The following is a 13,364-nucleotide window of genomic DNA, read 5'->3' as shown; positions in this document are numbered from 1 at the left end:
CAACTTTTCTCTACAGCGACACACTGACACTCCTGTAAAGTCATTAATAGGTCATCATGACAATGCAGGCAATCTAAAAATACACTGCCATTATGTTGCAACTGGGAAAGAAATGATCAAAGCAAAGCAATCAATGTCAGATAATCACTTCAAAATGTGCCGTGACCACAATCAAGGAAGGAAGGGACATTTTTGTGTTGACAAACACAAAGTACTTCATTATTGTTAGTCTCAGATTCAAATTTGAAACTCAAAAACTCAAATGAACATACAGTTGTTCTACACACACAGTTTTACCCCCATAGAAACAATCTTAATATAGTTCCTGGAGTTTTACTGTTAGAAAACTTAAAGGAAAAGTAACAGAAGTCAAACTAAATCTGAATTGCAGTACAAAATTAAGGAGTTTTAAAAATATATATTTTTTGTGAATATAGCGATGCATGGATAACCTTATACTTGATATCAGAATCAATCAGAATAAGAATATGTCATTTGTTCTTGGGTTGAAGTTGGATTTTGTGAGTGTAAAGATAAGTCAAAGATAAATAAAAATATATATTTATTATATTTATTTATTATACTAAGCAGAGTTAAAGTAAACATGTGCACATTGACCAACATTATTAAACAACAATACATATGTAAAAATGTGTAAGGTACAATTTTAATATTAAGAGATAATTAAGGAATTTAATTTAAGCTTCAAAAACAGGAAGTATTTCATTATTAATAAAGGTCCATATAAAGTAGATTCATTCAAACTACTACACAGTTCTTCTACATAATAAACAATTTTGACATCCATAGAAATTATTACATTTTCAAAATATTTCCTGGGGTTTGCTGTTAGAACACTAAAACAAAAAGTAACAAAAGTAAAACATATTGAATCTGCAGTAGATTTCTCATTAGCATAATCACTAAAGTATTCATTTATGCTGGGGGTTTTTCCCTCCAATTTCTGAAGTATGATTTTAGTTAGCTAGGAGAGAGGTTTAATAGAATTGCATTATTTAGGAAGTTTAAATATACTGTGCGCATTGAAAATGACAGCAGAGGCCTTTGTGAAAATACATCAGAGGAGTGGGACATAAAAAATGTCGTGCAGCATTGCAAGGCTCCTTTACATCTCTCATTTCTGAACCACCTTCAAATAACAGCGGCACTGCTGACTGAGCCGAAATCCAAAAGCAATTTTCCCTCATGGAAATGGTTCTCTATTGATCCCCGTTCTGAATTAATTGGATTCATGTCATGTCCGTGTAGAAATCAAATCGTGGTAGAATACGTGCACGCGTCTTGTGTCGTTATGTGTTTGAATGGAGCGCGCACAGATGTGTCTATACATAATGTGCGTCTGACCTCTCTCACCGTACAGATCAATGATACACAAGACGGCCGTAAGCCTGTAATATGGTGTTCTTGCCACCTTAGATCAAGGTCATGGGATGCACTGTGCGGTACTCACGAAATACTGTTATAAAAATTGATACTGCCAGTGCCATTATGGTGGACTCTACTATACTGTTTACGCAATTCTGGAGGTCCAATTGGTTTTCTTACAGATCTGAACACTATAATTCGTAGGTGGAATGAGCTGGAGTCCCAAGGTGAGCTTGAAAGTAATCTTGAAATTGAACCACTGATCTACAATAAGTTGCATCACTACCCTGTCAATATTATTTAGTTCTTTACCTTCAGTGGAGCCCTTCTTGATTTCTTCCCCTTGGTCTCCTGGATCCGTCGTTGTCTCCACAGCTGGCGGCGCCGCAGGAAGCCCTGGGAGCTCCTCTCCCACCAGAGGAGCCGAGGAACAGGGCTCTGCTGCTGAGACCCTGGAAGGCACCCAAATATTAGCACAGTTAAACTAACACTGGGTGCTGTGTGCCTCATTACAGGTTTAATATCACTGAGAGGAAGGGGAGGCTGAGAGGATGGAGGTGGGGGTCAAAATAGTTTGTTGCTACCCAAGCATGCGAACGCACACTCCCTGAAGTCTGACAGTGCACATATGGCTGCTGTCGAATTGTTGTGATAATTTTGCTGAGTCTTTTTCGGAGGTAGGGACATTTTCCATATGCAGTTTTTTATCCGTTCTGTTGTTTTGGAAAGTTAGGGAAATTATGTCAAAAACAAAACAGATTTGAAGGAAATTTGGATGAAGACAAGACCAAAACCCAAAAACGTTTCTAGCGAGTAAAAGTATTACATGAATTATGGAGATGGTCCCATTAAGTTATTTTCTAAAACAAACATTTCTGCCACTGAAGTGGTGTGAATAGTGACACCTTAAAGGGGCCCTATAACACTCATGTTTAGGTTTCATTATTGCTGTTTGTGCCTTTACTGTGACATGTCTCCATGCTTTAATGTTCAAAAAGCTCTTTATTTTTCTCATACTTCCTTTAAAATGCCAGAAGATTTGCTATTAAAGAAACAAGGAAAGTATGCTTGAATGTATAAGTATAATGTACTTTAGTATGGTTAACACCACAATGTTTAAATACATATTAAAATATGGACAAGTGCAATATCCATATTATAGTTATATAATATTTGGAAAAAGCTAAATATGTGAAAAAAACATTCTGAATATAGTTTTTATGGTGCAGAAAAGTCCTGCTTCAAATCATATTCCACAGATCTAAAGAGGACATATGTTCAAAAAGCTCTTTATTTGTATCATACTGCCTGTGCTGCAGCACCTCTTTTCACCCTCTGTCTGAAACCAGAGCCCAGTCTGCTCTGATTGGTCAACCGCTTAGAGATGTCCCGCCCCATTTTCTTTCACATACAATGTGTTAGAGTGCAAACCACTAGAGGAGGGGGAGCCTTGCAGACCATTTACATGCATCAAAACCCATGGAACACACTACAGGAAAGGGAGAAGACCAACAACCATAGTAGGGCCTCTTTAAACCGAATGTGGGAATAGTTGCTGGCCTACTTTTGCAAGGCCACACATAAAAAGAAGAAATATAAATCACACCTTAAGTTACTTCCTTTGCCTCTGAGCAGTGTCAGGTCCTTATCTGTCATGCCTGCGGCTTACCATAATCACTGCTGACTTTTTGAATGAGAACATGGCCCCGAACCAACTATTAAAAACACACTCTGACATCACAGGGGAAAATCTTGTTGACATAGCTATCACATGGCCTGTGTTGATGCTGCCGGTGAGGGGTAGTCCTCCCCCACATGACTGATAATATGACAGGATGCATCGTGTAGGAGCGTCCCATCCACACTAATTAAATCTGTCCCTCTGCTAAACTCCTCAGCAGCAGCAGCAGCGGTGGCTCCTCACAGTGATGGGTAACTTGCAGATGAACAAGACATGCTGGGAAAAACTTGTGCACAAATTGTCATAAAATGCGAACACTGCTTTACATAACAGATTTATGGAAGTAGAGTATCTTTATTAAACTTTTTCTTCTTGAAGGGCACAGGTTCTGCCCATAGCAGAAGAGGATAAACAGAAATATTTTTTTGCATTTGTGTTAACATAAACAAACTATTGTTCGGTTACATTTATGTGATTACAGTTTAAAACTGTTTCAAAGTCTAAATAAAAGCTTCTTTGGTAAACCGTTTGGTTCTCAAATCCTATAAAAATACAATTATTCAAAAAATATATTTAAATATCACGATGTATGTTTAGCCTTAAAATTATCTGAATCAATCAAAATAAGAATATTTTATTTATCGCCGTGGGGAACTTTGATTTTGTGAACTTTTTCTAAATTCTAACTATGTATACAAACAAATTGAAGTAAATTTGCCAATTTAGCAACAATAAATATGAAAACATCCGATATTACAATATATACAGTAGTGCGTTAATGTTATAATGATATTAAGGCTAAAAAAACTGATTATGGCTCACAAAACAGGTTTAGCATTTTAAACATTATATAGAATACAGTCCATGTTCTGGTTAATGTTTTGCTGTGCTCTGCATGTTGTGCTATAAAGGCCCTCCACATAACATGAGGCAGATGTAATGATCTGTCGACACATCAGAGCTCCTCATAGCAGACGTGTTGCGGTTAAGCTGCGAAAGACTTCAAAGTATGACTCTGCTGCATTCTTTATGAGGTTGCATCATTCATCTCAATCTAAAAGGACAAAAATGATCTCAGCCCACATGAAGACGGAATAAAGACCTATTTGTCAACACGTTCCTTGCGATATAAACTGATCATTAAAACTGCTTGTGTGGAAAAAGCCAGAACAATAGCGATACACAGCCTGCCTGGATGTCAGGCGTGAGCGATCTGAGCTGTGAAGCTATCGATCCTGGCATATTCTTGTGCACCCATTCACAACTTATCTGTGCCTATAAGACACAGTGAGTCATATAGCTCAAGGAGAGAGGCAGGAATCATTTTTCAATGCAAATGACATAGCCTGGGGCAGATCGCAGCCTACAGCCCAAGCAGCCTGAATGCAAATCACAAACTTCCATCTGTTTCCATTCCCTTCTGCTATTGTGCCAGGCCGTACCAGCAGCCATTAGCTTCACCTGTTTTGCCCCCTGGTCCCTCTTGAGCGTAGCTGTTCTTTGTAACTGCACACACATTGTGCTGACCATACTGATGGAGCTCTATTTGTCCTCAGGTCATAAATCTCCTTCATAAACAACTGCCCACTTCTACCATCGCAGCAACCCCATAATGCACCCTGTGTTACCGGGCAAAGTACATGACAGACTCTAATTAGAAAGCCTTCAAAAGTGTTTGGTTTATGGCTTCATTTTATATTTCTATACATGTGAGTTTTAGCTTTTACACCTTTCTTTTTGCTCTCACAGCACGACCAACCGAGTACAACAAGGTGAGGAGGGCTGTGAAAAATAAATGTGATCCGCAGGCATTACATTTCCTGACAAAAGTCTAAAAGTCTGCAAGGCGGCAAAAGGGCAAGAAGCTGAACTAGGTAACTTCGATGGGAAAAGTGAAGTTGTACTTTCTTAGGATGGAGCTCTACACATATACCAGGAGCATGTCACGTTGTCATGGTTCCTTTTGTGTAAATGTTCTCATTTGCTGAGGTCCCATGCCATCCGTCTAATGAAAACTATTTGTCACGGAGTAAAAAGTGAAGCCAGAAAGTAAATGCTGGCATCAAACATAAAACTCGCGGGAGAGAAATGCTGCCTTGAGCTTAATAGCTGTAACAAGCTGATGTGCTGTCATTGCACTGTTAAAAAAAAAACATATTTTCTGCAATAACAATCCCAAAGTAATTTTAGGCAATATCATTCTAAAACTGCTGACAGATATGGTGGATGTGCTGACAGTCTTAACACCTTGATGGTGGAAAGTGCTATTGATAGCTCTTCTTTAAAAGGCACACTATTGACTAACCAAAGTGGAAATGTGCATTCAGCACAAATACCCCGGCATGAGAATTTGCCAAGACCTAGCTGTGACTCTTGCGCGCACACACACACACACACACACACATATGCAGTTGGTCATGTACATGCATGGTTTAGACCCACATTAATACACTCACACCTGTGCACAAATAAAAGGCCTCCTTTTCAGCACAGGAAAGCCCACAGGAATCCAAACTCTTTGGAGTCCATAATGAGTAAAGGTTTTCTGAAAAACACTTCCTACAGCCGGAGCACAGGTGGGAGTTCTCATTAAAAATCTAAAGCCGCTGCATGGCTTCATCATGCAGACCATCGTCATGTTTTTTAGGTTAAACTTTTATAGAAATCCTGCTGTTAAAGAAGCAAGGACAGTATGCTTGAATGTATACTGTGTATAATGTTCTTTAGTATGGTTAATACTAGAGCGGCAAAATGTATTGAAATCTTAAAATACTAGTGCAATATCCAAATTGCAGTGAATGCAATATTTGGAAAGGCAAAATATGTGAAAATATGGTTCTGAATTTAGTATTTTAGTGTTGCAGAACAGTCCTGCCTAAAATCGTATTCCACAGATTTAAAGAGGACATATTATCCTCATTTTCAGGTTCATATTTGTATTTTGTGCCTCTACTGTGACAAAGTAGGGACCTATATGCTCCTTTTCAGATGACAAAATCCTACTTTTTGCCTCTACTGTGACATATTTCAATGATTTAATGTTCAAAAAGCTCTTTATTTTTCTCATACTGCCGCAGCATCCTGCTGCAGCATCTCTTTTCACCCTATGTCTGAAACCAGAGCCCAGTCGGTTAGCTGGTCGGCTCTGTTGTGATTAGTCAGCCGCTTAGAGATGTCCCGACCCTTAGCCTATCACGTACAATGTAAGGATGTCATTATGTTAGGGAAGTAAACAAAGGAGTCCAACGGAGGTGTTTCAGCCAGGGGTCGGGGGTGTGGGAGAGAAACTCCCTCTTCGGATTTAAGCCTTTGCAGACCATTTAAATGCACATAAACCTACAGTTTATAGCAATCTACAGGAAAGGGGGTAAAAAAGCCAATAATAGGGCCTCTTCATAAAAAATATGTTTTTTCTAAATCCTCACTTTATCATATTTGTTATAATAATTGTATTAATGTTATATAAATGTTCAATTAATCTGTTTAGCAAATCGAATCACAATTGCAAGAGCAGAACATTAATCACATCAAACTGTGCAGCCCTAGTTAATACTATCTAGGTGTTTTAGTATTTGCTGCCCTGTATGAAGGTGGTAAGGGATTTACAGTGAGAAACCTTATTTCAGTTTTTATTAAATTCTGTTTTATATTTATTATAAAAATTCCAATCTCTTAAGGCATTAAATTCCTGTCTTTCTTATAGAAACCCTTGGGTCAAGAAAGGTAAAGTATCCTTTGGAAAAACTGTCTATCAGCTCCAGGGCTGCTGATCTGTAGGTGACTTTCACTGCCGCCCAGTAATTGGAGACAGGCAGGCAAAAAGACAGTTGTTTTAGAGGAATCAATAAACCATCACATTATCATTTACTGTGCCCAGGCCTTGAAGCCAAATCTCTTCTTGATTGTATGAAAGTATGCTGCCTTCACCAGGGTAAGGTTCATTTCATTCATAAATCTTTTTCCACCAGAACTTTATGTTGAGACTGTATTTAAGTTCACAAATAATAAAGCCTTTATTGTCTTTTGGATGTTGATGTTTCCATATTTTATTGTAGGATTCTTAAATTCTACAAGTGTAGGATGTATTCCCACCAAATCATCAGTAGTAAGAATTGGTGAAGAACACACCACAAAACATTACTAATAACTGAAATGTTAAATGTGCTTATGTAATTTATTAAAGTTGTATATGCATAGCTTTGTTAGATTATTCTTCTTTTAAAGGCTCTGAACACCCACATAGGTGGGTCAGACAGAGGGTGAAAAGAGGTTCTGGCAGTATGAGAAAAATAAAGACCTTTTGGAACCTAAAAGCATGGAAACATGTCACAGTAGAGGCATGAAGTAAGATTGTGTAACCTGAAAAGGAGCGTAATAGGGCCCCTATTTTGTGCTTCTCAAAACATTAAGAAAAACTGAAACAGGTCTTTCCATGTCTCAACTGATATTCTATGCACTGTAAAATCCCATTGACTGTTTTTTTCCAAGGCAGACATTTATTTTTCACAGCAGGAAACGCACAGGTACAATTAACAACATTGATTAAGGCTTCATATAACATGGGAGTTCCAATTTATAATTCCTGGTATTGTAAACACTTGCTAACAGGATAGGCCTTAAGGGACATTTACGTTAATTAAGCCAGCTAGTGTTTATTAATCAACTCTGTCTTTTTCCTGCAATGAAAAGTCAAAATACTACCATGAAAAAGATCTATTACTGCCCGATGGAAAATGGCATTATTAACTGCTTTGAGGTTCATAAATTATTTACCTCCACTTTATTCGGACAGCAGCAGAAATTGTAGAGATGACTATATTACACTTAAAATAGTGATATTGAAATATGGACAAAATGGTTTGTTTGTCAATGCGTGACTGACTTTAAATCGAATTCTTCTGACACTGCATGATATGGCCATGCTCATCATATTATCCAGTATGCATCATCATGAATAAGGCAACCATGTGATTTCCCTCTAGCATTGTATCAGCAGCATCACTCTATCCCTGACATTAGCACTTGTCACTTCGGGTGTGACACGCCATCTGGCATCTAAATTTTGTTCAAATGGATCGAGGGAAACATCACAATATCTCATACCCACTGTTGCATGTTCGGATTGAGTGTAAGCGTGACATTATCTCAGACATAATGACAAAACGCTGATGTGGTTTGATGTTGAGTTTACTTTCTACACCGCCCTTTAGTCATTTTCCCCACACTGTAATCAGAACCAAAGGCAACTCACCAGCTGGGTGACTCTTTGACTGGAACATCTGTCAAAAGGAAGAAAATAGCAACCATGAGACAAACTATTCCAAATCAAAGGAAGAAGATAGTTGAGAAACACAACATTTTCAGCATTTATAAACACAGAGTGTCAACAGTGTGAATGACTATGACTTTGAAATATTAGCACTTGTTACTTCTTGTACACAGTAGAGCTTCTCAAAACCTTAAAAAAATCAAATAAACTGTCAAAAACTAAATCACACTTGCTCACATAGCGTACAACTAAGAGATAATATAGTAGATTGTGTGGGGTTGAAACAACAATGCTTTTGTATGGTTGTATTGTATTATCACAGCAGAAGTGTGTTAAAGGAAAATAAATGTCATGGTCAATTCCCTTAAGATCGCACCATGTGATTTGTTGAGGGAGGGATCTGAATTTATAACAGCTCTCATTATTAGACCTCCACTACACATTATTATAATCAACTGGAATCCCCCTTTGCTGCACCACAGTCCACTTAACAGATTACCGCACATATACTGAGTAAAAAAGCTTTTTAATTAAGCATTAATCGCTCCACTTTGTCCAACAGAACTTCCCCAAGACCGAAATCTCTTTATCTCGCCGTGTAATTACAAGGGGTCTGTTTGGCAACGTTAGCCAGGTAGTAAATGTATCATACTTATATCTACATAACTCCATCCAATTAAGGGAAAGTTAACTCAGCTGTGTCTGCCTAAGGCACTAATTAAATGCTGTTAAGAAGAGATTAACAAGCTGAAGTCACTCACAGTGTGTGGCTGTAGAGAACTGATCGTCAACTAAATAAGAAACATAAAATCTTAGAGCCAGCTTTTCAAAGGCAGATTATTGCACATTGACTGAGTAGTGGTTCAGTGGTATGCCCCGCGGCAGTTTGATGACAGTGAACATGTTGAGAGGATATAGCCCAGCATGTGGATTTTGGTTACAATATGGCGGTCATTCCACTATCCGTGTCTACAGTAATAAATTGGTTGAGTTTATGTTAATTTGATGCTGTCAAACTGTCAAAGACTACACCCATTACAAGTGCTGGAAAATCATGTGGGGAGTAAATTCACTCATGTGAAGTTACTGTACTTTCATTCAGTGTCCTGGCACCCAATAACACAGATAGGACAAAGGAATTCTCACACCTTTATGAACAATAATCAGAGGTGGAAAGAGAGTACTCATATCTTGTACTTAAGTAAAAGAAGAAATACCACAGTGTAGCAATACTTTGTTGAAGTTTTAATACTAAGTTGAAGTGCTGCATTGGAAATGTTACTCAAGAAAAAGTAGAAGAGTATTACCATCAAACTATATATTACAGAAAGCAAAAGTATTGAATCTGTGATTGCCCCATTTTCTGATTAGTTATTATTATTATTATTATTATTATTATTATTATTATTATTATTATTATTATTATTATTATTATATTCTTATAGGATATTATTGTAATTATTTCTAATTATTGATGCATTAATGCGTATCTCACGGCTGGTAAAGTTTGAAAGTAACCAAAGCCTCAATTAAGTGTTGATTATATTTCAGATCATATTCCAAAGTAAAGGCACACTAAATGTACCTTTAGTACTTGATTAAATCCACTTAGTTACTTCAACCACTGACAATAATGATACACCGTATTCTGTTTCTACATTCACATTACTTCAGTATTCTCAATTTTAGCTACATCCCTCCACTACATTTGTTTGGCAACTTCAGTTACTGTTTTCCAACTTAATACATTCAAATTGAAATTTCAAAACTAACATCAAACATGACTCATTGTACCTACAAAACACCAATATACTCCTACTAAGGGTAAACTGATGAGTACAGTACAGGCGCTAACGTAGCAGCGATTGGTCTGTGTGATTCCTTACCGGAATACTGATGGAACAGTGACATCATTTTGCATATATTTTACCTCAGTTGTTAGCTTCCGACATCAAAATAAGAGGAATGCTACTTCCGGTGAGTCGCTGTATTTTCTTTGCAGGCTGCTAACACAGTACCAACATTTTAGTAGAACTGCATTGGTTTTGACGGTGTTTGAACCTTGTGGTTTCACTGCGTTTAATGGAGTTAGCTAGCTAGATATTGAGGCTAAATCGGCCGTTAGTTATTAGCAACGTTATCCAAACCGAAGGTTGCTGCAAGTCATCTTCAGACACCTACGCTTGACACACTTGTAAGCGAACCGATGAGACGAATCTACCGGTATTTTATTGAGTAAAAAATCAACGCATTTTCTTTGTACCCTGGTGTATTGAAACACCTTTTTTAAAAGCTTTTATTTTCCTCCTTTTCCTGCTCCTCAGATTCACTTTTGGTTTAATACACCTTACATTTAAACATGATAATTTATCATTTTTACGATTATTTGTGATGCCTTAAACACTTGGTATGCATATAAAATCAAACGTATTGGTAGTAGTTGATATAATAATGATGATAATAGCATTAAATATAAACAAAATATATAATTATAATAAGAATGAAAAAAACACATTATTATCATCCTACCAAAATGTAATACACCTTTTTACCTACCTTAAGCACGTATACATATAAAACAAAATATATTAATAGTTTCAGTTGTAATAATAATAATAGTACAAGTAATCATTTTAAAAATGTTATGTTATTATCCTCCCACTAACAAATTAATACACCATTTTACCAACTGCAAATATGTATCATAATAATATGGAAAACGTTTATATTTGACCCAACAGCCCCCATTTGCACATTAGTAGAATCTGATCAAAATGTGTTTTGTAGGCCTGGTTTCTATTGATTGGGAGTTCTGAATTAAACTATATTGTATTGCTATTTACGTCCTTTCAGTATAAGTTTATCATTTTCAGACTGCTCTAAAAAGATAATGTATCTGCAAGCAAAAACCAATACAAGATTGATTCTGCACCAGTTTTGAAAAATGTAATTAAATCATTATACCTATAAATGTGTTACCTGCGGTAGGAATTGAAGCTACATCCTTGGTGAAGATGTCCTCCTGTCCAGCAGGAGGCGACGTTATAGGAAGTTGTGTGCAGTCTGTGCTTGTTAGTGATGAACTTCCTGATGTTTCACTATCCTCCTTTTTAGACAACTGGGCAGATCCAACCATGTCAGAGGGGATGCCTTTACTGTCCCCCTGAGGTTTTTCCTCATCCCCACTGTCCTCAAACGAGAACCCTTCCCCTTGCTCCTCATCTTCCTCCTCTTCAGCCTCCTTTGGTGGTTGCTGTTGAGGCATCACAGTCGACATAATTTCTAAAAAAGAGAGACAAAATTCAAGTAATTCGTTTTTTCAATGATGAGTTGAAGTGACACTTGTGAAGAAATGATTGATACCAAGCAATCTGAAAAGTGAGTTAGTATAGCAGAAGTCAGGGTTACTTAAGGTGTTTTAATTAAAGAATGATAACACTTAATCTCTATAATATTAGAGGAATTTGGGATAGGATGTATCCTTTCTTCTGGGATTAGCAAGCTTTTAAATATGTCTATACTAAACATCTGAATCATATTATCATAACCAGTCTTTTCTTGGCAAATGATAACATGCTGCACTTAATATGAACTCAGGAATTATTGCTTGAGCTTTAATGCACTATTTCCAGAGTATCGACTCAAAAACAATGTTGATTTAACATCCACCGTGTTGGGAATTATTTGAATAATGGCACACAAAAATAAAGGTGAGCAGGGAATGATTGGAATGTTCTCTGGACTTTGTAAACATAGCAAAGCTGCTTGAAAAAAACCAGACGCTGTATAACCATTTTAGATAAAAATCAGTGTTGTGGTTAATGACACTGCAATGAACTCGTAACCCTGCAGCTTGTTTACAGCCAAGTGTTCTACTGAAACTTCAGACTTGTGTTCAGCCGTAGTGTTTTCCTTGAGTGCATAAAAAAACATGTTTTTTTTATTCCATTTTAAGCTGTCTGACTATATAAATCAAATGTAACTGAGTGATCGGCACTAAGATCTAGATCACATGCACAGCGAGTTCAATCCTAGCTCTATAAACATGACATATGGCTGATAGAAAACTGTTAAACTGCCAAATAAAAGAGACTGACAGGCTTAGTGGCAGATTAATTAGATACACTGATGTAAACCCAAACAATACAGACCTCAATTATCTAAAAGGCTAATTACATCTAGTCCTTTCAATGAAAACAGGTCTGACAGCAGATACAAATGTATGAAAAAATACAACAAATATGAAATACATAAGTAGTCATTCTGTATTTGCCAACAACTAATGTTTTATTACAGTGATTTTAAGCCCTTGGTACTTCTTCAACAAATAGCCGGCTGTGTAAATTGTCAGCTGCAATCATAAATGTGAATTGTTGTTATCATATTTTTAAAATAAAATGGACATTTTCTTTGACGCCCAGCTCTCAAGGTATTAAATTGCTGCAAACTGGATTTTTTTTATTACACAAAGTGGGGATTTTCTCTGACGTACCCGCCCTGTGCATGTTGGTGTACCGCTCAATGAACCCAGCATCTGCTTTGCATTTTGATTAGCACTGAAATGCTTCCAATGCTGGAACATTCTTGGGCCTGATGGGGCAGTTTGTCGGGCTCCTTTGGGGAAATGACAGCATGGAGCGGAGGCAGCTGAAACTGGGCCGGGCTGTAAAAATGATTGTGAGCAGCATGTTGTTTAACCTGGACACATGGGCTTTCATGCTGTCAGTTACAGCTCTCATTATCTTTTACTGCTGCTTTCTGACAGCTGAATGTAGACATGATGTGTGTTGGCACTGTGGTTCAGTAGCAGTGATGCCTTTGAAATCTTAATTACCATACATGTTGAGAAAGGCTTTAAATTACCTAGAAAAATAAAATCAAGGGTTGTTGTATTCTTTAGGAATCTGTTCTCTGCGTGTTTACAATATGCCTTTGGACTGAGCCTCCTCGTCTTGTAACACACACACAGTTTTTCCAGTCGGCCTACACATCGGTCAAATAAACAATGACTCTTTTGTGGAGGGAAAA

General features: G+C 37.2%; 1 protein-coding gene across 4 annotated transcripts in view; it reads right to left on the bottom strand.

Annotated features, from left to right (window-relative positions):
• arhgef10la (Rho guanine nucleotide exchange factor (GEF) 10-like a) overlaps positions 1–13,364 on the bottom strand; it is a 137,974-nt gene that overhangs the window by 110,711 nt on the left and 13,899 nt on the right. For 3 of the 4 annotated variants that reach the window (XM_063910855.1, XM_063910856.1, XM_063910859.1), the window contains exons 2-4: positions 11,301–11,618; positions 8,319–8,346; positions 1,699–1,838 (exon numbers count right to left, since the gene is read on the bottom strand). In XM_063910855.1, the coding sequence (XP_063766925.1) occupies positions 1,699–1,838; positions 8,319–8,346; positions 11,301–11,613 (481 nt within the window). In that variant the 5' untranslated portion in view covers positions 11,614–11,618. The remainder of the gene's footprint in view (positions 1–1,698; positions 1,839–8,318; positions 8,347–11,300; positions 11,619–13,364) is intronic. The other variant, XM_063910857.1, reaches the window with a different exon arrangement.

Source organism: Eleginops maclovinus, chromosome 20 (genome assembly GCF_036324505.1).
Source record: "Eleginops maclovinus isolate JMC-PN-2008 ecotype Puerto Natales chromosome 20, JC_Emac_rtc_rv5, whole genome shotgun sequence".
NCBI lineage: Eukaryota > Metazoa > Chordata > Actinopteri > Perciformes > Eleginopidae > Eleginops > Eleginops maclovinus.
This window is presented reverse-complemented; position numbering and strand designations above follow the sequence as displayed.